The sequence below is a fragment of the Megascapheus bottae genome, chromosome 15 (genome assembly GCF_031878675.1).
Source record: "Megascapheus bottae isolate mThoBot1 chromosome 15, mThoBot2.hap1, whole genome shotgun sequence".
Lineage (NCBI taxonomy): Eukaryota > Metazoa > Chordata > Mammalia > Rodentia > Geomyidae > Megascapheus > Megascapheus bottae.
In genome coordinates, this window is record NC_143523.1 from 59,080,637 (window position 1) to 59,104,166 (window position 23,530).

The 23,530-nt window shown below is 43.2% G+C and overlaps 1 protein-coding gene and 1 long non-coding RNA gene across 2 annotated transcripts; both read left to right on the plus strand.

The window, feature by feature from the left end:
• Nucleotides 1–5,870: 5,870 nt before the first annotated feature.
• Nucleotides 5,871–12,315, plus strand: LOC150054465 (uncharacterized). Its single transcript, XR_016537872.1, has 2 exons — nt 5,871–6,397; nt 11,314–12,315. It is a non-coding gene; the product is annotated as an uncharacterized LOC150054465 (long non-coding RNA).
• A 534-nt stretch (nt 12,316–12,849) lies between these two features.
• On the plus strand, nt 12,850–20,543 carry LOC150054466 (beta-microseminoprotein A1-like). The gene is made up of 4 exons (XM_090345548.1): nt 12,850–12,873; nt 13,007–13,112; nt 14,168–14,273; nt 20,298–20,543. Exons 1-4 carry the CDS (start codon nt 12,850–12,852, stop codon nt 20,425–20,427), a joined length of 366 nt encoding a protein of 121 aa, XP_090201674.1. The 3' UTR covers nt 20,428–20,543.
• The last annotated feature ends 2,987 nt before the right edge of the window (nt 20,544–23,530 follow it).

Consider the following 23,530-nt stretch of genomic DNA (forward strand, 5'->3'; position numbering starts at 1 on the left):
ATCAGTCTGTGTGGGTGCTTTTGTCTCTGTCTCTCCCTCTCTCTGTCTGTCTCTTTGTCTCTATCTATCTATCTATCTATCTATCTATCTATCTATCTATCTATCTATCTCTCTCTCTTATTAGGGAATACTGATGCATACAAGTGCTCCCACTGTAAAAAGGGAATCTGCCTTTTTTGTAGGGAAAAGACCCCTGAGGCTCAGAACACAAGAGTCAGACAGACAGGGAGACAGATGGATAGAGACAGAGACACAGCCAGTAAGAAGCAGGCTTTTTGTAAGAGTCAAGTGGATGATCTCAAAAGGAATGTTTTTCACCATGTTTAGTCACCATCCTTGTCATTCACTGCTTTGTTTCTGCCTGAGAGCTATGGAAGGCTGAAGATTAAATACAGCTCAGTGGCCTGGTCTGTCACGCAGGCTTATTTCCTACAAGTGCACATTTTATGACTTGGTGAAACAAGATCCTCAAGACACCTGAGCTAACCCCACTCCCCAGAAGTCCTCTCTTTGAGGAATCAGAAAGCCATCAACCTTGAGGAAAAGAAGTTTATGTTCCCACTAGTCTTTGTTTTGAAGATTATATGCAAGAATCAAACCTGAAGAGGAAGAACAATTCTAGCGAAGGCTGTCTGTGACATTTTCTTAAGAGTTCAGGCTAAGTTTGGCATAGTCCTTCTCTAATCCCACTACTTGGGAGGATGAGGCAGGAGGATCTGAAGTTTAAGGCACTTCTAGAACATGCAGCAACACCTTGTGTTGTTTAAAAAGATTTTATTTCAGGGCTGGGAGTTTGGCCTCATGGTAGAGTGCTTGCCTAGCATGCATGAAGACCAGAATTTGATTCCTTGGTACCACACACATAGAAAAAGCTGGAAGTGGTGCTGTGGCTCAAATGGTTGAGCACTAGGCCTTGAGAAAGCCCAAGGATAGTACTCAGACCCTGAGTTCAAGCCTCAGGACTGGCACCAAAAAAAAACCCATTTCATTTCTTTATGCTTATGATTCCAATATATTTCTATTTACTGTAAACATATAAAAGAAAATAGAAGGTAAAACCCCAAAAAGAATGATGCCATAATGAAAAATCTTTTTTTTTCTCCAGTCCTGGGGCTTGAACACAGCATCAGGCACTGTCCCTGAGCTTTTGCTCAAGGCTAGCACTCTACCACTTGAGCCACAGCACCATTCTGACTTTTTCTGCTTATGGGGTACTGAAGTATCAAACCCAGGACTTTATGCATACTAGGCAAGTACTCTACCACTAAGCTACACTCCTCACTCCACTCAAGAAATCTTAAAGCTTGGTGCATCCTCCAATTTGAGAATCTCTTCACTACTGCAGCCACATGGCTCAGAATTTGGGAACTGTTTCATTTCATTTGCTAATCTCTTCTCTTTCTCTCACCTTGTCAGCTTTCCAGAAAAGTTTGGAGCCAACATGTCCCAATCAGCTATGTTCTTGTGCATCTTGTGTTTTTCTGTTCTCCCATTGTGTGAACCTTTGCATGTGTCTGGGGGGGGGGGGGTGTCTATCTTCATCTCCTGTATCTCTGTGCCATTCTTGTAAATGCCTGATGAATTTTAATATATACCATCAAAATTTTCTCCCTAAAAAATGTTGGCAAGCACCTATGGCTCAGGTCTCTAATGCTAGCTACTCAGGAAGGCTTAGATCTGAAAACTGGGGCTTGAAGCCAGTCAAGATAGGAAAGTCCATGAGAGACACTTATATCCAATTAACCACCCAAAAGCCAGAAATAGAGCTGTGGCTCAAGTGGTAGAGCATTAATTTTGAGCAAAAGAAGCTCAGGGACAGCACCTAGGTCCCAAGTGCAAGCCCCAGGACTATACACACAAATACACATTCAGTCATTTCTTCATAAGCATTTCTGTGTTTATCACAGCTCAGATTGCTATCTGTATCTCTCCCTGAGTGTTATAAAAATGATTATTTATTCTATTTTATCTATTTTTGGGGGAGTAGTACTAGGGTTTGACCTCAAAGCCTGTACTAGCCAGCAGACTTTTTACCACTTGAATGGGTAGCCCTATTTAATCTATGTTTTGTTTATTTACTTATCCAGTTTATTTTTATTTTGCTATCAGCAAACTCAAATTTTTTAATAAGCTCAACTTTTATTCAGCAATCAGAAGATTGTTATTAACACATTAAATTGGTGATTTTCTCCATTACACACATTTAACAAATATAGTTACATTGACAGCTGCAAATTGAACTTTTTAAAAATACACTTTATTATTGTTAGGTAGTTGTCTAAGAATTGCCATTCAACAAAGCAGTTCATTAATATGATGTATCTTCATCAAAGTCACTCCTTTTATCATTCTCCTTAGCAAGTTGAATTTTGGAATGAGTATGCATTATTTCTATGTGTGTCTGTGAAATTCTACATTTTTTTCTCTTGCCATTTTTCTGCTAAGACATTTTCCACTTTATGGTAGCTTATAGAAATTCTTCATATACTGATATTGTTCTAAATGTGTGCTACCTTTTCAATGTCTTTTTTGTTGTTGTTGGTGGTCCTGGGGCTTGGACTCTGGCCCTGGGTGCTGTCCCTGAGCACTTCAGCTGTTTTCCTATCCCTTAAGCCTCAGCACCACTTCCAGTTTTCTAGGGGCTAATTGGAGATAAGAGTCTCAGGTCTTTAGTGCCCAAGTTGGCTTTGAACTGGGATCCTCAGATCTCAGCCTCCTGAGTAGCTAGGATTACAAGTGTGAGCCATCACACCTGGCCTAAATTTCATTTTTATATACTAAGCTTATTTTTATTGTTATTGTAAAGTTGGTATACAGAAGGGTTACAGTTACATGAATCAGGTATAAATTTGTATTTATGTTCTTAGAACGTTTACTTAATCAAATCTATTTTTCTTTAATGCTTAAAATATGATAATTATCTATAAAATAAAAGCTACTTCATACCTATAATTCCAGCTACTCAGGAGACAGAGGATTATGGTCCTAGCCTGTAGTCCTAGGCTGACCTGGGCAAGAAGTTGAGTGTCTACTTGAAAAGTAAAAAAAGTTAGCCAGATAGATGGATCAAGCTTATGATTCTAGCTACTTGAGAGGCAAATAGGGAATTGTGGTTCAAATTCAGGCCAGGCAAGAAGTTTGTGAGACCCCATTTCAACCCATGGTTAGGTGCATTAACCATACATCTCAGCAATAGGGAAACTCCAGGGCTGGTGGTATGCACTCCTCATCCCAGCTGTGCCTGGAGCAAATGTAGGAGGAAGGCAGCAGTGAGACACAGCCTCAGAAGAAAAGCATGTACGTGTTCTTGAGTTCAGACCCAGTTTCAGAAAAAAAGCTTTTTTTTAAAAAAAAATAGTAAACAGGCGGGGAATTTGGCCTAGTGGTAGAGCGCTTGCCTAGCATGCACAAACACCCGGGTTTGATTCCTTGGTATACATAGAAAATGGCCAAAGTAGTGCTGTGGCTCAAGTGATAGAGCTTTAGCCTTGAGAAAGAACAAGGACGGTGCTCAGGCCCTGAGTTCAATGCTAAGGACTGGCCAAAAATAAATACATAAAATAAAAACAAAAGAAATAAAAAAAAGTAAACAGCTGGGTGCCGTGGCTCACACCTGTAATCCTAGCTACTCAGGAGACTGAGATCTGAGGATCAAGGTTCAAAGCCAGCTCAAGCACAAAAGGACCTGAGACTTTTATCTCCAATTAACCTCCAGAAAATGGGAAGTGGGGCTTGGCTCAAGGGTAGGGTGGTAGCCTTGAGCTGAAGAGCTCAGGGACAGTGCCCAGGCTGAGTTCAAGCCCCATGACCCACCCCCCAACACAAACAGTAAACACACACATATTTATAACTATTTTCTGTGTTTTCTACTTGGTTTTCCTTATGTGTCTATTATTGTTCTGTTTTTCTATTATTATCCCTTTGAGACAGAGTCTCTCTAGGCAGCCCAGCTTACCTTGAGTTTTCCAGGGTCCTGCCTTCGCATCTGGAGCATGGAGAGCTGCAGGCATGTGCCTCTACTCCAGGCAGGGCTTTTTGTCCTAAATTCTACATAGTAGGTCAGGTACCTTCAGTTCATAGTTTCATGTACCTTTCAAAATAATTCCCTTGCCTTATCTGCTGGTTTGAAGGTTCCTGAATACATTCTATGGGGAATTGCTTCTTTTTTTTCCCTCGGACATCGGTGGCTCCTACGTATAATCATAGCTATTCAGGAGGCTGAGAGCTGAGGACTGGGGTTTGAAGCCCACAGAGGCAAGAAAGTCTGTGAGACTCTTGTTGTCAATTAACCACCAAAATACCTGGAAGTGATGCTGTAGCTCAAACAGTAGAGCACTAGCGTTGAGTGAATAAGGTCAGAGATAGCACCTAGGCCCCTGAGTTCAGGCCCCAGGACCAGCACAAAAAAGAAAAAAAAAGTGCTGTTTTGGGGGGTATAGTGATGAAAGGGGTAACATCAGTCAAAATGCATTGGATTCAGAAATTCATCTGGTGATTGTAACTCCTTAGTACAACTACTTAAAAATATAATTTAAAAAGAAGGACTGTAGCTGGGTGTTGGTGGCTCATACCTGTAAATCCTAGCTACTCAGGAGGCTGAGATCTGAGGATCACCATTTGAAGCCAGCTGGGGCACAGAAGTCCCTAAGCTCGTATCTCCAATTAACCACCAGAAAACTGGAAGTGGCACTGTGGTTCAAGGGATAGAGTGGTAGCCTTGAGCTGAAGAACTCAGGGACAACGCCCAGGCCCAGAGTTCAAGGCCATGACTGACAAAAAAAATAATACCTCTATTATAAAATCCATAATAATACGCCAGTTATGTACAAAGTAAAGGTGTTAGCCTCATATACTGTGTTTTTAACCTGGTCCAAACCTATTGTTCCAAACCTACCCTCTTTGTGTGTGTGTGCACTTGCGTGTGCATGTATGTTTGTGTGTTTGTGTGCGTGCATGCATGTGTGTGTGTGCGCATGTGCACATACATACTTGTGCGCATGTGTGTGTTGATACTGGGGATTGAACTCAGGGCCTAAGTGCTATTCCTCAGTAGTTTTTTGTTTTGGTTTTTGTGGTTTTGCTCTAGTGATTGAGTAACAGCTCCACTTCTGGCTATTTCTGATGGTTATTTGGAAATAACAGTCTCACAAACTTTTCTGCCCAGGCTTGCACTGAACAGCAATCCTCAAACCTCAGTCTCCTGAATACCTAGGATTACATACTCTGTAAGACAGATAAAAAGTCACCTTATCTGCAAGGGTTTCCTAGACTTGCTCTTTAATATAATAGCACTTTGTCATTATTCTTATCTAACTTTTAGCTAAACATTTACCTTTCTGTATAGCTTTTTAGATCTTGTTCCAGGTTAGGTTAGGTGGAGGTAAAAGCTCCATGCTTAGAACTACAAGCTAGGGCTCACTGTGGGTGTTGGTACATGACAGTCAAGAATAACATATGGAGGGCTGAGAGTGTGGCCTAGTGGTAGAGTGCTAGCATAGGAAGCCTGAAGCCCTGGGCTCAATTCCTCGGTACCATATACACAGAAAATGCCAGAAGTGACACCGTGGCTCAAGTGGCAGAGCACCGGACTTGGGCAAAAAGTGTCCAAGGACAGTGCCCAGGCCCTGAGTCCAAGCCCCAGAACTGGCAAAAAAAAAAATTAGTAAGAATAACACCCAGATCCAGGTAGTGGGGTAGCTCATGTCTGCAATCGTAGCTGAGATCTGAGGATCATGGTTCTGTTTGAAATGCCCAACTCTCTAGTGTCAGAAATGAAATGGGCACACAACAGATACAGGAGATTTGGTCAAGGCAATTTACTTTTGTGTAAAGGGGTGCAATGTCATTACTTAGAGGTAGGCAGGTGTCAGAGACCAAGGAGTTAAATGGAACAAAACAAAGACCCTCTAGCCTTGAGCAAATCGCATCTGGTTGAGTCATCTGCACAAAATATTTCTCGGAATAACCGCAGGTGGTTGCTTGGGTTAGCACAACGGCCAAAAGAACAGCCTGACCCACCCCTAACCTTGAGATTTCCCATTCTTGTTATCACAAAAACTCTCCATCCCCCCCCCCCCTATACTCCCTTCCTTACACTCAGGGTATATAAACCCTGCTTTACTTTTAATAAATGAGACCTTGACGCGACTCAGATTGTCTCTGTCTTTCTTTATGCGCCTGGTCTCCTTCCTCTCTTTCCCCCATTGGTTTTCTTCTTTCAGGAGGTGCCTCTTCGAGCCGCATGAATAGCTGAACCCGCGGGTCGGGAGAAGTGGCGCCCAACGTGGGGCTCGAAGCACGGTGACCTACCGGACGGCGTGGAGAACAGGGGACCCCGATTATATTAAGGTAGAGACGCCCACACCGCATCGCTCGTGCACCGTGGGAGAGTCTTGAGGTAAGTTCTGCCGTCCCATCAACCATGGGCAAAGCGTTATCAAAAGAGGTTTTATTTATAAAAAGAAATGAAAGGATCACTTAGGGAGAGAGGAATAAGAGTTAAAAAGAAAGATTTGGTAAAATTCTTTTGTTTTGTTGAAAGAAAAATATGTCACTAAAACCTTATAAAAATATTTATCCTATTATTCCTAAGACTTCTCCTGATAATGGCAGGCTCAACCCCCCCTCTGAGGTGGAGCTAGAGGAGGAGGCAGCGCATTATGAGGAAGAAAGATATGGCCCTTTTCCTCTTCCCCAAGTTTCTGCAGCTACACAGACTCCAGAGATAAGGGCCCTTCACTGGCCCACCCCTCCCTCCTATCCAGACACCTCTCTCCTGTCAGCCCCACCACAGGAAATGTTGAGATCATTTTCTGTTCCTCCAGAGGTGCAAGGTCTCCTTAAATCCAAAGACTCTCTCTTGAAACAAGTGACAGAATTAAAAAACGTGCTTCATTTAAAAAAGAGAGTTAAGGGACCTCACTTTGCAAATTCATGATTTACAAATGGACCTTGTTGGGGAAGCCATGACTACCCCCCATGCCTCGGGTAACAAGCCCGCTAAAACACCCTCGGCCTCAAAGAGCCGCAGTAGTAGACTCAGATCCGGGGCGCAAACTGTTTCCTTCTCCTTCCCCGTAATTACTCGCTCTAACACTCAACCTCGGGAACAAGAGGGGGAGGAAGGAGAAGCAGGAAAGGAGGAGGCAGACACCACCAGAAGGCAGGAGGAGGGACAAAACCTAGATTCCTCTGCCTCCGAGGAGGAAGGGGGTGATCAGGAGGAGGCAAGGAGAGATTCTCAAATTACATATAGGAGATTGACGTTTAAACAAATTAAAGAATTACATTCGGCTGTTAAGAATTATGGAATTAACGCCCCTTTTACTTTAACAGTACTGGAGGGCCTCGGGGGTGAGGGACATTTATTGCCTCATGAGTGGCACAAGATTGTACAGTCTGTTTTAACCAGGAGTCAATATCTAACCTGGAAAGCTGAATTTATAGATAAGGCAGAAAATCAAGCTATTACCAATAAAAAACATACACAAATGGCTTCATGGTCTTCTGATAAAATTTCAGGGAGGGGCAAATTTGCCTCGGAGGAAAAACAACAAAAACTCCCTGCAGGAATATTAACCCAGACTGCTCAGGCTGCCCTGGCCGCCTGGAGAGCCGTGCCTGCTGCAGGAGCGGTTACTACCTCTCTTTCCAGGGTAGTACAAGGCAATAATGAACCATATTCTCAATTTGTTGCCAGACTGTTGGAAGCAGCCGAAAGAATATTAGGTGAGGTAGATACAGATGATATTATAGTTAGACAGTTGGCCATAGAAAATACTAATGCAGCCTATAAAGCTGCTTTAAGAGGCAAAACAAAGACCCTAGATTTAAATGGTATGATTAAAATTTGCAATGATGTGGATTCCTTTGAACATAAAATGTCTAAATCTATTAATTTGGCCATTGGAGCCATACTCCAAAACCAGACTCCACCTTCAGGAAAACTAGGACGAATATCTAGCCCTAAAAACTGTTTTAAATGTGGACAAATTGGACATTTTGCTAGAGAATGCCCTGGAACTATTAAACAACCCAACGTTCCTGGGACGATTCCCCTCCCCCTTCCCCTTGGCCTTTGTCCTAAATGCAAAAGAGGCCGTCACTGGGCTAGAGAGTGCCAGTCCAAGACCGATATAAATGGCCAGCCTTTATCTGCGGTCTCGGGAAACGGGCTATGGGCCCCAGTAGGGGGCCCTACCTACCCACCATGACAACCAATGACCCCTCCCCCCCAAAATCTGCCTCTGATGCAAACATCGCTGACTCAGACTTGTTCCAAGCCACTGCAGGCAGCGCAGGACTGGACCTCTGTTCCTCCACCACCAGAATTATAACTCCAGAGGAAGGAACAGTTGTTATAAACTCTGGAAGGTTCGGGCCTCCCCCGCCAGGAATGTTTTTTCTTATTATAGGCCGAGCTTCAAGCTCACTGCAAGGACTCTCTTTAAAATGGTTTATCTGAATAAAAAAAGGATCTGAAAGGAATTCTCTTAAATGTTTGCTCAAAAGGGAAAATAATCATGGAATGTTCATATAAGTCGTAAAAGGTTTGAGTATGTCGCCAATGGTATGAGTATGTCTTGAGTAAAGTTGGTATGCAGTTAAACTGCAGTAATGTAAATAGAGTCAGAATTGATACACTGATGTGAGGGGTTGCTATACTTGGATGTATATTTTCTAATTGTGTGGGTTTTCTTGGGTGCAGAACTGGGAGGGAATGCTGTATGCCCCTCCAAACCAAAGAATGCTGTCTGCCCAGCATTCTGCCCAGGTCTGATAGCAATTGTTAGCCCCCCCCCCCACCAGGCCATATGTTATCTCTGGTATCAGAGGCAGCCCCAGGAGTCATTTAAAGGAAAACTTGGGAAAGATAAACCAGCTGACAGTGCTAACCATGATTCAGTCCAGTCCTTCCAGGCCTTACAGGTTGATCTAGGGACATGTTCATCGTCTGGTTTCTAACATCCTGGCTCTCCCACAGCTATCCCTAAAGAATATTTTAAAATTGTAATAGATATAAAAGACTGTTTTTTCTCCATTCCCCTCAATCCTGGAGATTGTAAAAGATTTGCCTTTTCCATACCCATGATAAACCATAAGGGCCCTAATCCCCGATTTCAATGGCGAGTGTTGCCACAGGGTATGGCTAATTCTCCCACTCTTTGTCAAAAATTTGTGGCTCAATCCATAGACCCAATTCGTGTTCAATACCCTCATATATATATTATACATTATATGGATGACCTATTAATTGCTGCCAAACTAGAAATGGAGGCACATCAAGTGACTCAAAAAATAGTTATTGCTTTACAAGACAGAGGACTTTTTATCTCCCCAGAAAAAATTCAAACTTGCTATCCCTTCTTGTTCCTGGGTTTTCAATTAGAACCCTCTTTAATATATGCTCAAAAAATTCAAATCAAAAGGAATAAGCTAAATTGTCTAAATGATTTCCAAAAACTCCTTGGAGACATTAATTGGCTACGTCCTCACCTTAAATTAACAACAGGAGATCTCAAACCCCTGTTTAATATTCTACAGGGAGATTCTGACCCTTCCTCCCCCAGAAAACTTACGCCTGAAGCTGAAAAAGCCCTAATAAAGTTAGAGGAGGCCATTACACAACAAAATATAGGTTACTTCAACCCCTCCTTGACCCTTTATTTAATCATTTTTGCCACAGAATTTACACCCACCGGTTTATTATGGCAAAAAAACATGCCCCTGTTATGGATTCATGCCTCCGCCTCTCAGTCCAAGGTACTCCACTCCTACCCCTTTTTGGTCTCCCAACTTATTTTTCTGGGGCTCAAGACTTCTGTCAGATATTTTGGCAAGGATCCTGATATCATAATCACCCCTTACTCTAAGGAACAAATTAATTGGTTACAACAAAGACAAGATGATTGGACTGTTTTATGCACTGGGTTCCAGGGTAGCTTTGATACTCACATGCCCAGCGACAGACTTATTCAATTCCTTAATATCACTCCTTTCGTTTTCCTAAAAAATACCTTGATAAAGCCCATCCCCAATACTTTGAGCATCTTTATTGATGGTTCGAAAAATGGAAAAGCTTCATATGTTATTAATAATGTTTCCCACTTTGTAAATACTTCCTTTAAATCTGCTCAGTTAGTAGAATTATTTGCTGCGCTTTGTGTTTTTCGGTTATTAAAGACCCACCCTTTTAATCTGTTTTCGGATAGCCATTATGTTGTTAGAGCTTTACAAGTTTTAGAAATGGTTCCGGTTATTCAGCCTACTACACCTACTTTTCAATTATTTTTTGAATTGCAAAAACTTATTAGACAACGTTCGTACCCTTTCTTTGTAGGACATATTCGTGCTCATTCTGGCCTACCTGGGCCACTAACCCGGGGCAATGAATTAGCTGACTTGGCAACCCAAATAGTTACCTTATCTCAAACAGTTGATCCGGTGACCCTTGCACAAGAGGCCCATGCTGTTCACCACCTTAATGCTCATACCCTGCGCTTAAAATTTAAAATTACTAGAGAACAGGCAAGGCAAATTGTTAAAAACTGCAAAAATTGCCTAACCCTGCTCCCTGAACCCCATGTAGGTGTAAACCCTAGAGGGCTCATACCTGGACAACTTTGGCAGATGGATGTTACTCATGTCCCCTCCTTTGGAAGGTTAAAATATGTACATGTTACCATTGATACCTTTAGTGGATTTATTTGTGCCTCTGCTCATTTAGGGGAGGCCACAAAAGATGTTATAAACCATCTCCTATATGTTTTTTCTGTCATGGGACAACCCCAAACTATAAAGACGGACAATGGGCCCGGATATACCAGTCAAAAGTTCAAACAATTTTGCTCCCAAATGAGCATAAAACATATTACTGGAATCCCCTACAACCCCCAAGGACAAGGAATAGTGGAAAGGGCTCATCAGACTTTAAAAAACACCCTCATTAAACTTGCCTCACAAGAAACATTATATTCCCTTAAAGGAAACTATAAGACTTTGCTATTACATGCTCTCTTTGTTTTAAACTTTTTAACTCTTGACACTAATGGCAAATCTGCTGCAGAACGCCTTTGGCATCCCACCACACAAACAGACTACGCCCAGGCCCTATGGAAAGACCCACTGACGGGAATATGGAACGGCCCTGACCCAGTCATTATCTGGGAAAAAGGATCAGCTTGCATTTATAATTCTAAAGAAGGGGGAGCTAGATGGTTGCCTGAAAGATTAATAAAACCATATAATAAACAATAAAGCCATATAACTAATTCCAGGGTGGCGCCTGAGAACAAAAATATTTTTCTTTTACAGGTCAACAACCATGATGATGAGGCCTTCCCTGTCATCACTCCACATGATGCTATTGACGGTGATGCTCTCTGGCAGAAGTTGTCCTCCAAAATCAACGAGGATTAGACTTACTTTTTCTACAGCAAGGAGGCTTATGCGCGGTTTTAAAGGAAAAATGCTGCGTATATGTAGATAGAACAGGACTTGTTAAGGATAGCTTAGAAAAAATTACAGCTAGCCTAGAAAAGCGAAAAAGAGAAAGGGAAAAACAAGAATCTTGGTATCAAAATTGGTTCTCCACATCTCCCTGGCTATCAACTCTTTTACCCTCCCTCTTGGGCCCCCTTGTGGGACTTCTCCTCCTAATTTCTTTTGGCCCTTGGGCTTTTCAGCGCCTTACGCGATTTATAAAAAATCAAATTGATTCTGCCTTTTCCAAAAACTCAATCTCGGTGCATTATCATCGCTTAGAGGCTCAGGATGACCCTGTAGGGTCCGAAACAAGCACTCCCGAAAGAGGGCTCCAGTTTCATACACTTCTTGGCTGATAAACCCCAAGCGGCTAGAGAGCATCCAATGACGGGATTATTATGGAGCTTACCCTGGGTGGCACAACATACAGAGGCCGTCAAGGCCGGCTCAACAAGGCATGTTGCCAGGAGTAAGAGTCCCTCCATATAGCCTAAGACAGGGTGTTCTCTCCACCTATAGAGACCTTGTTCTTTAAAGGAAAGGGGGAATTGTCAGAGACCAAGGAGTTAAATGGAACAAAACAAAGACCCTCTAGCCTTGAGCAAATCGCATCTGGTTGAGTCATCTGCACAAAATATTTCTCGGAATAACCGCAGGTGGTTGCTTGGGTTAGCACAACGGCCAAAAGAACAGCCTGACCCACCCCTAACCTTGAGATTTCCCATTCTTGTTATCACAAAAACTCTCCATCCCCCCCCCCCCATACTCCCTTCCTTACACTCAGGGTATATAAACCCTGCTTTACTTTTAATAAATGAGACCTTGACGCGACTCAGATTGTCTCTGTCTTTCTTTATGCGCCTGGTCTCCTTCCTCTCTTTCCCCCATTGGTTTTCTTCTTTCAGGAGGTGCCTCTTCGAGCCGCATGAATAGCTGAACCCGCGGGTCGGGAGAGGCAGGCACCCTGTGCGGGGCACTTTCCTAGGCTTTTATCCCAATCCATCTGTCCTCCTTGTCAAGGAATTAAGCTCAGGATCTAAGTACAATTGATTAACAAGAGTAGAAAGGGGGCCATTCCTTAATTCCTGTCAAAAATCTACTCTGTTTTTGCTTAGCAATTACTATTTATTATTTTAACTTCTTCAACACAAGATTTACCTCCCTAGCATGGCTAGCTAGTAACAAGCAATACCGATAATCATTATAATTGCAGTAAATAAAAGCAAATAATTCCAGGAAATATCAACATACAGTATTCAATACATTTTAGTTTAACAGAAAAGACTACTCTTTCTCACAGTTTGAAACCAGCTCAAGCAGCAATGTTCATGAGACTCTATCTCCAATGAGACCCCAAAGTCAGAAATGGGCTGTGACTCAAGTGACACAGTGACAGTCTTGAGAAAAAGAAAAAAAAAAAAGCCCAGACCCTGAGTTCAAGCCTCAGCACCCACACCAAAAAGAAAAAAAGGAATAATGTGGATTCACTCATTCTCCACTCGAACCTTTCCTTCCATTACAGAAACTTCTCCTGGGCGGCTTTGTGGCCCTTGCCACCTTTATAACTTCATGCAATGCCCGCTGCTACTTCATACCAGGTACCGAACCTAGAAACGATTTCCTTGATGGTAAGTCCTGGCTTTTCTTTATTATTGCAACCTGGTAGAAGAGCCTGTTGGCAGATTGAATTTCTGGCCCGTTCCCTTTGAATCCACATGATGATGAAGGTTCATGGAGTAAATGAGAGATGTCAGCTTTTCCAGAATGTAAGACAAGGAATGTCAGTTCAAGCAGCCAGAGAATTATGAAAAGGATGGGCTTTTGAAATTTACATGTGCTGAAGCTCATCTTCCAGATTAGACTCTCTGGGGTGGGAGCTGAACATTTAAAAGCTGCTTAAGCAGGATATTGATGCCTCAGGCCTATCGTATCACCTCCTCAAAAGGCTGAGATCTGAGAATTTCTGTCTAAAGCCAGCCTAGGCAGAAAAATCAGTAACACTCTACCTCCAATTAGCAGTAAAAAGTCTGGGTTGGGGCCAGGAGTTTGGCCTAGTGGTAGAATGCTTGCTTAGCATGCACAAAGACCTAGGTTCGATTCCTCAGTACCATGTACATAGAAAAAAGCCAGAAGTGGTGCGGGCAAAAAAAAGTCCGGGTTGGAGACATGGTTCAAGTAACAGAGTAAGGAGCAATGGGATAAGGCCCTGAGTTCAAGCCCCAGCACTGGCACGAGGTAAAACTAAAGTTCCTTAATTGAAAAGGTTTTTGATGTGTACTAGTAGTGTGCTAGTACTGGGGCTTGAACTCAGGACCTGAGCACTGGTCCTTAGCTTTTTCCACTCAAGGCTGGTACTCTACAACTTGAGCCATACTTTTTGGTAGTTAATTGGAGATACCTGACTTCAGATGTTAATTGTTAGATCTCAGCCTCCTGAGTAGCTAAGATTAGAGTTACCAGCCACGGGCTCCTTGTTCCACTTCTTGAAATGTGTGTTCTGAAGCGTAATCTCAAGGATTGAAGCATAATGTCAGGAACTTTATCAGTGGTATAAACTGCTTTGTATTCAGTCTGGGTGGCCATACTTGCTCAGCTACTTGGAAAATTGCCTATTTTCCTGCTCTGGCCCCAATTCATGTTGCATGACTTGCGGACTCTTCATGAAGCATAAGTCTTGTTTCAGAATGCGAGGATACTGATGGAGTCAAATACTCAATTCACACGAACTGGCAAACCGAAAGCTGTTTCGAGTGCTCCTGCAACGAAGAAGGAATTCAGTGCTGCAGCAAGTAAGTCTCCTGGCCAGTGGTATCCAGGGGCATGGCCAGTTTTGTCCAGGGGCATGGGAATTTCTGTAGTGCCTCTTTCAAAATTCCATCTTTCCAAGATTTATCATTTCGGCTATGTTTTGAGGTTGGGGCATCTCACTATGTTTTCCAGATTAGTCTTGAACTCCTAGACTGATTCTGCAAGTGTGGGCCTGACTTGATGTTTATTAAAAGACTCACATTCTAGCCCAGCACCAGTGGCTCACGCCTGTAATCCTAGCTACTCAGGAGACTGAGATCTAAGGATCAAGGTTCAAAGCCAGCCTGGGCACTAAAGTTGGTGAGACTCCTGTCTCCGATTAACCACCAGAAAACCAGAAGTGGTGCTGTGGCTCAAGTGGTAGAGCACTAACCTTGAGCTGAAGAGCTCATGGATAGTTCTTCAGGTCCAGGGTTCAAGCCCCACAACTGACCCCACCCTCCAAAAAAAGCCATTCTGTGTGTGTGTGTGTGTGTGTGTGTGTGTGTGTGTGTGTGTGTGTGCATTCCCAAAGGACACCCCAATCTTGGAGCTTGAACTTAGGGCTCGGATGCTGAATTTATTTTTTGCTCAAGGATAATGCTCTGACATTTTAGCCAAAACTCCACTTTCAGCTTCTGGGTGATTAATAGGAGATAAGAGTCCCTGGAACTTTCTTGCCTGTGGCTGGTTTGAACTGTTGTCCTCTTATCTCAGCTTCCTGAGTAGTGAGGATTATAAGGTGTGAGCCAACAGCATTAAGTGATTCCTTTTCTTTTCTTTCCCCTCCCCCTCCCCCTTCCCCTCCTCCTCCTCCTCCTCCTTCTTCTGCTGCTGCTGGAAGCCAGGGTCTCTCCACCAGTTAAGCAATTCCTTTTTTCTTCTCTTTTTTTTTCTTTTTAAGATAGGATCTGACTTTTGTCCCCAGGCCTGCCTCAAGCCAGGAGCCTATGTTTTCAGCATAGCTGTTATGACATGTTTGAATCATCATGTATAGCTTGTTTTGTTTTTTGAATGGTTGGGGCAGGGAGGAAGGTTTACTCACTTTCTCCCCAAGCTGTCCTTAAACCATGATCCACCAAATCTCTGCCTCCTGACTAATTGGGATTATAGGCATGGAGCCACTGCACCTGGGCCAACAGTATAGCTTTTTGAGGATAGTTTTAGATTCACAGCAAAATTGAGTGAGCTACAGACATTTCCCCAAATTTCTCAATATCCCCACTACAGAACACATGTTCTACAAAGGGTGAACCCACATGATACTTCATCATCATGGCCCAGAGTCCAGAGTGCACATTAGGATTCACTGTTGATGTTATGGGGAGGGGCAGGGGAAAAGGCAGGTTTTTAGTAGTATTTCTCCTGGTGAAATAGACAACATAAAAGTTTTCATTGTAAGCACTAGGCATATAGTTCTGTGGCATTAAGTCCATTCCTGTCATCGTATAGTCATTACCCGCCCTGTCTCCAGGGTCCTTCCATCTTGTGAAGCTAACTCTCTGGAGCTGGTGTGGTATGATGGACAGTGCGTATGTATGGTCCTACTTACTCAGGAGCTGGAAGTAGGAGAGCTATTTGAGCTCATGAGTTCGACACCAGGCTGGGCAACATATGAGAATCACATATCAAAAAAATTGAAACAAAACAAAACAAAACAAAACAAAGCAAATGGTGGATTTTAGCAGCATTCGCCAGTAATTCCAGCACTGGATAAGCTGAGGATAGAGGACCATGAGTTTGCGATCAGCCTGGGTTACAGAGACCCTGTATCAAAGTCTTAACCCAAATCAAACCAGCCTTCTAAACAAGAAGCTCGAGGCTTACCTCCAAGTCTATACTCATCAATCATTCCCTACAGCCTTTTCCCACCAGTCCCTGGTGAATACTCTTACAGTGAAATCATACAGGATTGTCCTTTAATGACCAGTGTCCTACACTGAGCACAATGCTCTTATTATTCATGCATCTAAAATGTACTTCCTTTCTGAGGTCCTTTCTGTTCTATGGATGTACAACTTTAGGCACATCCATTTGTTTCTCAGTGGGCATTTGGGCTGGTTCTATCTGGGTTTTATGTATTTTTGTGCTTGGTAGTACTAGGATTTGAACTCAGAGCCTTGTGCTTGATAAGCAGATGCTATATCACTTGAGCTATGCCTCCAATCTTTTCTGCTTCATTATTTGGTTACAGGGTTGTACTTTTTCCTACAACTACCTGGACTGTGATCTTCTTATTAATGCTTATTTTTTGTGAGCCACAAGACCTGCCTTATTTTTTAAGTTGTTTTTGAAAATTGGTTATTATCCTCTTAATTAACTATATTCAAACAGGTATCTGGATATTCCCTAATACTATTCTAGAAGTTGGCCTGGTAGTCAACCTTGCCCTGACCTTGGAGATTTTTGAGAACAGGAAAGGTCTAAGAACAGAGGAAAGAGGTGGGAGGTACATTAGATGATAAATAATGTGTCTTGTCCTACAGATACTTTAGCCAGTAAATTTGACCTCACAGTGGCCCAAAGATTATATAGGTGTTTTCTGCCGGGTTGCTATTAGAGGTGAAAGAGGTTTGTGAACAGGTGGAACACAGAGCACCTGAAGATACATCTCAAATTCACCTGATGTCTCCCTGTCACTCAGCCATGGTCTGCAATGTTTTGTGAGGTCAGGATGGTTTTATTCTTGTTTTGGCTCTTCGGAGGTTGTGGTGCAGGGCCCCTACACACTGGCAAGTGCCCTGCCACTGAGCTCCACCCCCAGGCCAGCAGGAGCAGTTTTGGCGACAGCAATACTGTGTAGTGTAGCCTTTCCCAAACTTGCATGTGACAAGTCAGAGTGCCAAGTGCTATCAGGTTCAAATGTCCAGGGTTCTGCCCACAGTGCAGAGCAGGACTCACCACAATGACCCTAGAACGAAGGGTGTCAGATTGGGAAACTTGTTGGGTAGACTGCCTGGAGCGAGCTCCTAGCTTTTGCATTGGGCTGGGACAAATCAATCTTGATTTTTGTGTCTCTGGATACTTATCTGCAGCAAATGTCACTGTGACTTTATCAGGTTAAGAACTGTCTTAACCTTGCTTACCAGAGATATGTCCTCACAGCATGTCAATAAGACCTTCTTCTGAGACTCCCCTGGATCAACTGTAGAAAAGAATCAGGAGTGCTCCTGGCAGAGAAGTGAGAAGAGCCTCAATGCTGAGTAGCCTCAGCTTAAATCTCCACTTCTTGTACATAGCTTGGATATGTTTCTTTTTTTCCCCCACTGTAAAATATGGATAACTTAGTGGATAGAAAAATTAATGAGATTGGGTACATAAGCTAAAGAAGCCAGAAAAACTATAAATACTATGTCTACAATAGTGACTGGCATACAATCAAAACTTAAATTTCCATTCTTTCTGCCTTGTCACTTTCCACCCTGGAAAAATGTCTTCATTTCTTCATTCTGTTGTGAACCAACCCCTTTCTGGAACTGCATAACCTCTTACCATATGTTTTATTGCTGAACATCTTTTGGCTATAGAAACACACACACACACACACACACACACACACACACACACACACACACATATTTGCAATTAACTTTCTTTGGGAGAACTTTTGGACTCATTGCATTTTCTATGAGGTGCAAATATGCTCAGATTTCTAGGTATTCTATGAATTCAGGCCCATGATGAGATCCAAGAAGACTTAGAGTTTGGGAAGGCCAGAGGTGTCCTGACTTATTATTTTTTCCAGGGCCAGCACTGCTCAGACTCAAGCCCTACGTTTAGTGAAAGAGTCAGAGGACCAAGTACTGGAATCTGATGACTAGATGCTTTCTCTATGTCTCTTAACTGTTTTTCATGCAAAGCTAAATCTGATTTGATCAAAATATGCATGTAGTTGCCAGTAGTCAGAACTTATAATCCTACTTGCTCAGGAAGCTGAGATCTGGAGAATCTGAGTCTAGCCTGGACACAAAATTTTCTAGACTCTGTCTCCAAGATAACCAGCAAGAAGCTGACTGGCAGTGTTGGTCATAATGGAGTGTTAAGCCTAGCAAGTGTGAGGCCCTGACTACCCCAATACCACCGAGCCCCAATATCACCATACTTCAATACCACAAAAAATGCATCCAGAAATAGAATTTTATTTTTTTCATCCTGAAATAATATACTGCATGATTATAAGGCCATATTTGTTGATCCATTCATACAATATATTTATTTAATGTATCATTTAATTTTAGTTTTTGCCAATATTGGGGCTTGAACTCATTGACTAGGCACTGTTTCTTAGCATTTTTGCTCAAGGCTCATGCTCTACCAATAGTTTTTTGATGGCTAATTGGAGATAAGAGTCTCATCAACTTTTCTACTCAAGCTGATAGCCTCAGATTTTAGCATCCTGAGTAGAATTATAGGTATGAACTATAGGTTCCTACCAGCCTTTATTTTTGGTTTATAGATATAATACAGTCATGAACATATAAGAAAGAAAATAAACTGTTGCCTAAAAGTGATGACTTTTGGGCCAGGAATTTGGCCTAGTGATAGAGTGCTTGCCTAGCATGCACGAAGACCCAGGTTCGATTCCTTGAAAAAAGCTGGAAGTGGTGCTGGGGCTCAAGTGGTAGAACTCTAGCTTTGAGAAAAGTCTAAGAACAGTGCTCAGACCCTGAGCTCAAACCCAGGACTGGAAAAAATAAAATAAAATAGAAGTGGTGACTTTTTAACATTTTATTCTAAATTCTTTTGTTTTGTTTTTATACCTTTTCTTCTTTTAGATAGAGGATTTATACCTTCCACTGTAATAATTTACTCTAATTTCCCACTGATACTATTCTACTCTATCAAAATATTTCAAACTATTACTTAACCACCCTTTAGTCTTAAAAAGAATTAAAGTAGAACCTGAGCACAAATCCAGAGTTTCTTACATTTGCAGAACACTATTCCCATGAGTTTATGCTGTGAGCATTCTTCTGGCTTCAGTTCCCAGTCCCCTAATTGGCCATGAGCAGATGTTTTACCATCTTCCTTTCCTGTCCCACCAAAGGTTGAAAACCCAGGTGTCCTGAGAGCCAGACAGAGGACAGAAGAGTGGTACTGGCCTAGAACAGCTTTGGAAAGGGCACTGAAGTGTCTTTTGTTACCATATAAGCTATTCTTTTTTTTTGCTCGGTTGTGGGGCTTGAACTTTGAGCCTGGGCACTGTCCCTGAGCTCTACGCTCAAGGCTCTACCATGTGGAGGCACAGCATCATTTCTGGTTTTCTAGTGGTTAATTGGAGTCTCACAGACTTTTGTGTCCAGGGTTAGCTTTGAACCACAATCCTCAGATCTCAGCCTCCTGAGTAGTTAGGATTATTGGCGTGATCCACTGGTGCCCAGATCACCAATAAATCTTTCTTTGGGGAAAACAATCATTTCATAGGGCACCAGAATGGCTGCTTCTGTACACTTGGGGCAGGACAATTTACACCCAGAGCCTGTGGATGGGCATCAAGGAGAAAGGAACCCTAAAAACCCTGTGTCATTGAATGCATGGGTAGATTTTTCCCATTTCCATCAACTTCTCCCTGGGCTCCTTGCCCTGGCCTGGGGTGTGTCATTCTTCTGTTGGTTGAATTAGCTTCTCTTCTAAAGAGCATGGGCTGGGACAACCTTTCCCCTCCCACTTCTAACAGCATTAGTGAGACCACTTGACCACTTTTTGACCAGGAAGGCTGGGAAGGTCTTGTCTAGAAAAAGTTCCCAGTACCAGAGTAGCCCAGCCCTATCCCTGGCTCTGTTAGAACTGCCTCTCTGCTGTGTATATGGGAATGCAGAATGGATGGTAGGGATGGTCTGTGTCACTCTATGCTACACACAGGTCCAGACACTTGGAGGCCATGTGTTCAGGCTGTTCACTATAAGGCTGGTGAGGGGCATCTCTTCCTGCTGGTGTGTTGGCTATTTTCTACACACTGGAAAGCAGGACAGGGTGGCCAGGTGCCTTTTCCTTTCTAACTAATCTTGTTTTTGTTTCAATGACAGAGTTGCTGTACCTTTGGGTTATGACAAAATCAACTGCCAATCAATCTTCTATAAGGAGAACTGCACATATAGCGTAGTGGAGCGAGATGACCCAGAAAAGACATGTGATGTCAAGAGCTGGATATTGTAGAGAGCCAGGTTTCATGAGCAAGCCTCAGCCATCCCTGGCCAGGCTCATTTTTCAACAGCCTTGAATATTCTGTGATTGTGTGGCACTACTTGGTAGTAAAAAGTTCTGAGCAAACATTTGAATATGTGTATGCTTTACATTTACCAATTATTTTTGCATTGATTTAATGTGCATTATAACATATATAAATATTCAAAGAAGACAAAACATAGATACAAATTACATTATTTTTCCATCTCTCCAACAAATGATTGTATGCACTCGTCTAGGGTCCACTGCCACTTCTGTCACTTCTGGTGTCAGCATTCTGTGGCCCATGTCCTATTTTTGTAGTGAGCTGTGAAAAAATATGTGTTCAAGATGAGTTTGTACTAAAGAATTCATGTTTGCCTTTCCTTCCTCTTCAGGGAGTATCCTCTTTCTAGAGTCCCCAGAATTTATTGCATTGCTTGAGTTTAGAGCACATTACAGCACAGAAGCCTGAAAAATGCCCCCAGGACCTCATGGGCCCTGACAAGGAACTCAGTTTAAGGCTCTGTCTGTAGTGGGGAATGAAGTGGGTATGTGGCTTCAGTATCAACTTTCTATTACTGCACAGAGACCATTGAAAATGGAGTGACTTCAAACAGTGACAACACTGATTTTTTTTTTTTTACGTTGGTCTTTGGGAGAGAATATACATTTACTCAACACTTTTCTGATGTACTACAGACAAATATAGCTGTCTGCTAATAAATTTGTGGGTAAGTGGTGAAATGCTTGCTCTATTTCTCCTTCCCTCTCTGTTCAAACATGATACAAGGAACTCTTGAGCAATCCAATACGCCCTTCTAGCATGAACAATGTCACATATGTAAAATTTTCATTCCTGTCTGGAGAATGGAAATTTAAGAGCATGATGTGGTCTTGGTTCCCGTCTGAGGGAGTGATCAAGCTGGCTTCCTTTGGGACTTTTGTTGGGCTTTGGGACCACTCCCTTCTGCTTCTTTTTCTCCACAGCTCCTCTTTCATTTTGCAGGCTCCAATGTTCTCACAGCTCTGCTCTGTACAGAAACTGTATCAATTAAAAATAAAAATTATTTGACTAAAGAATTTGGCTTGCTCTGTGTCTAAGAGGAATGGTTACAAATTACTTAGGGTCTTTTTAAGATTGAAATCATAGACTTTAATTTTTTTTAATTTTTATTATCATCTTACCGAAGACAGCAGGACTGTAAGACCACTTGAGAGAAAGTCTTTAATTCAGAGCTGGGAGAGTTTCTTCCAGCTACTCACAGTGACTTGGGCTGCCTGCTTCAGCCTTCATTTGCCTGATGCAAATGAAGGATTCTATGTCCCTGTCACCAATCACAGGCCCTCTCCACAGGTCCCAAGAGTTGGTCCCAAGAGTTGGGTGCGAGTTCTTTGCCTTTTTCAGCCAGAATCGTTCTTTGGGTGTTAGGAGGACATTGTGGCTGCCTGGCCAGCAGTCCCTTGTTTATGGCAGCTGGAGCTTTACAAGGGGTCTAACAGCCTTGCTTAGGGTATTAATTCTCCCGAGCCCTTAACGTTTTAGCACAGTTAAATTCCTCAGTATTTCAGCACATGGGAAGGGAAAGGAGACTTCCAGAAGGGCGCATTAACAATGGCTTATTACCCATGGCTGAGCCTCACGGTCTCAACGATGCTCTAACAACGCCTACTTATGTACTAGGCACAAAAGCTGCACGCGAAATCATTTCTACCTCGTGAGAATAGACGGTATTAAAAAAAAAATCACGGCTTGATCTAACGGGCTGCATGATCGGGAGGATGCCGAGCGGGGCGCCTGCACCCCGAGCCCTCCAGGGGACAGGCAAGGTCTTTGAGCAGCGCCAGCACGGATCTCGCGAGACTGTCAGACGCGCGGGGCGAGGCGTGGGAGGAAGGTGAGATCTCGCGAGAGCCCTGCCTGCGGCCCGAGGTTTGTCTCCAGGTGTCCCCGTTGCTTCAAGGCCCCGGGCTCTCCGCGGAGACCTGCGAGCGGGTAAGAGCGGGCGGCGGGCGGGCCGGGCCGAGTGAGCGCGAGGGCGGCGGTGCCTCGGCCCGGAGAGGCTTTTCCGAGCGTTGCGGGCTCGGGCCTGTTTTTCTCTCCCCCACCCTCCTCCAGGCCTGTCCGCGCCATGTCCTCCGCCCTCGCTGGGCCTGGGCTCCCCGTGGGTCCCTCCATTCCCCCCACGCCAGGCCTGCCCTTCCCTTGCTCCTCCCGCAGGTTCCGGGCTGCCTTCTCCGGCTCTGGGTTAGGCCTGTCCGCACACTCTCCGCCACAAGCCCAGCCCCCACCTCTCTCTGTCCATCCAGCTTCACCTCCAAGCCTCTCCAGGCCCAAGGCCACCACCTCCTCCATTCTGTCCTTACCCGGCTCAGGTGACTGTCCTCACTTTCCTGTGTGTCTCTCCCTCCCCCCCCGCACCACCACCCCGGCGGGGTGGGGTTTAGAGCTTATAAATACAAAGAATAAATACTTGTGGGTGTTATTGGGGGGTGAGGGGCATGTGTGCCAAAATGCAGTGTTGCCATCCTATTTAAAAGAAGCATGATTTTTCTCACATTCATCGTAACAGTAATCATTTATTTTATAATGCTAATTTACTCACTGCAGTAGGCTCGGAGTGTTGTGGATGTAACAATTAAAAAACAAAAGAGAACAGGCCCTAAATTCTGGTGGTGGGAATAAGCATAATAGAGTCTTGAAGCTTCAGAGGACGTGTCATGATAGGATGCGTTCCTGAGTAAGAATAACAGAAATCAGTACTAGTTTAGAGTTTACCTTTCAAAAATGTGATCAGGTCAGTTTGTGTTGTTTTCTAGGCTGGTGAGGTTTGCCCTAGTAGCTGCTTTTGTCTGGACCTCACTTTCTCTCACTTATTTGGTAATTTGCATTATGGCTATAGGACTGGTATTAACCTCCCTGAGTGAGGATAGGAAAGATAGTCATTGTTGGTTTATTTCTATCCTGGGATCCTCCTGTGACATTTTTGAACTTTAATATCAGAAGAATCACCCTGATGTTATAAATGGAAGATGTTACTTGATTTGCCTTTTTTTTTTTTTTTTGCTGGTAATGGGGCTTAAACTCAGGGAT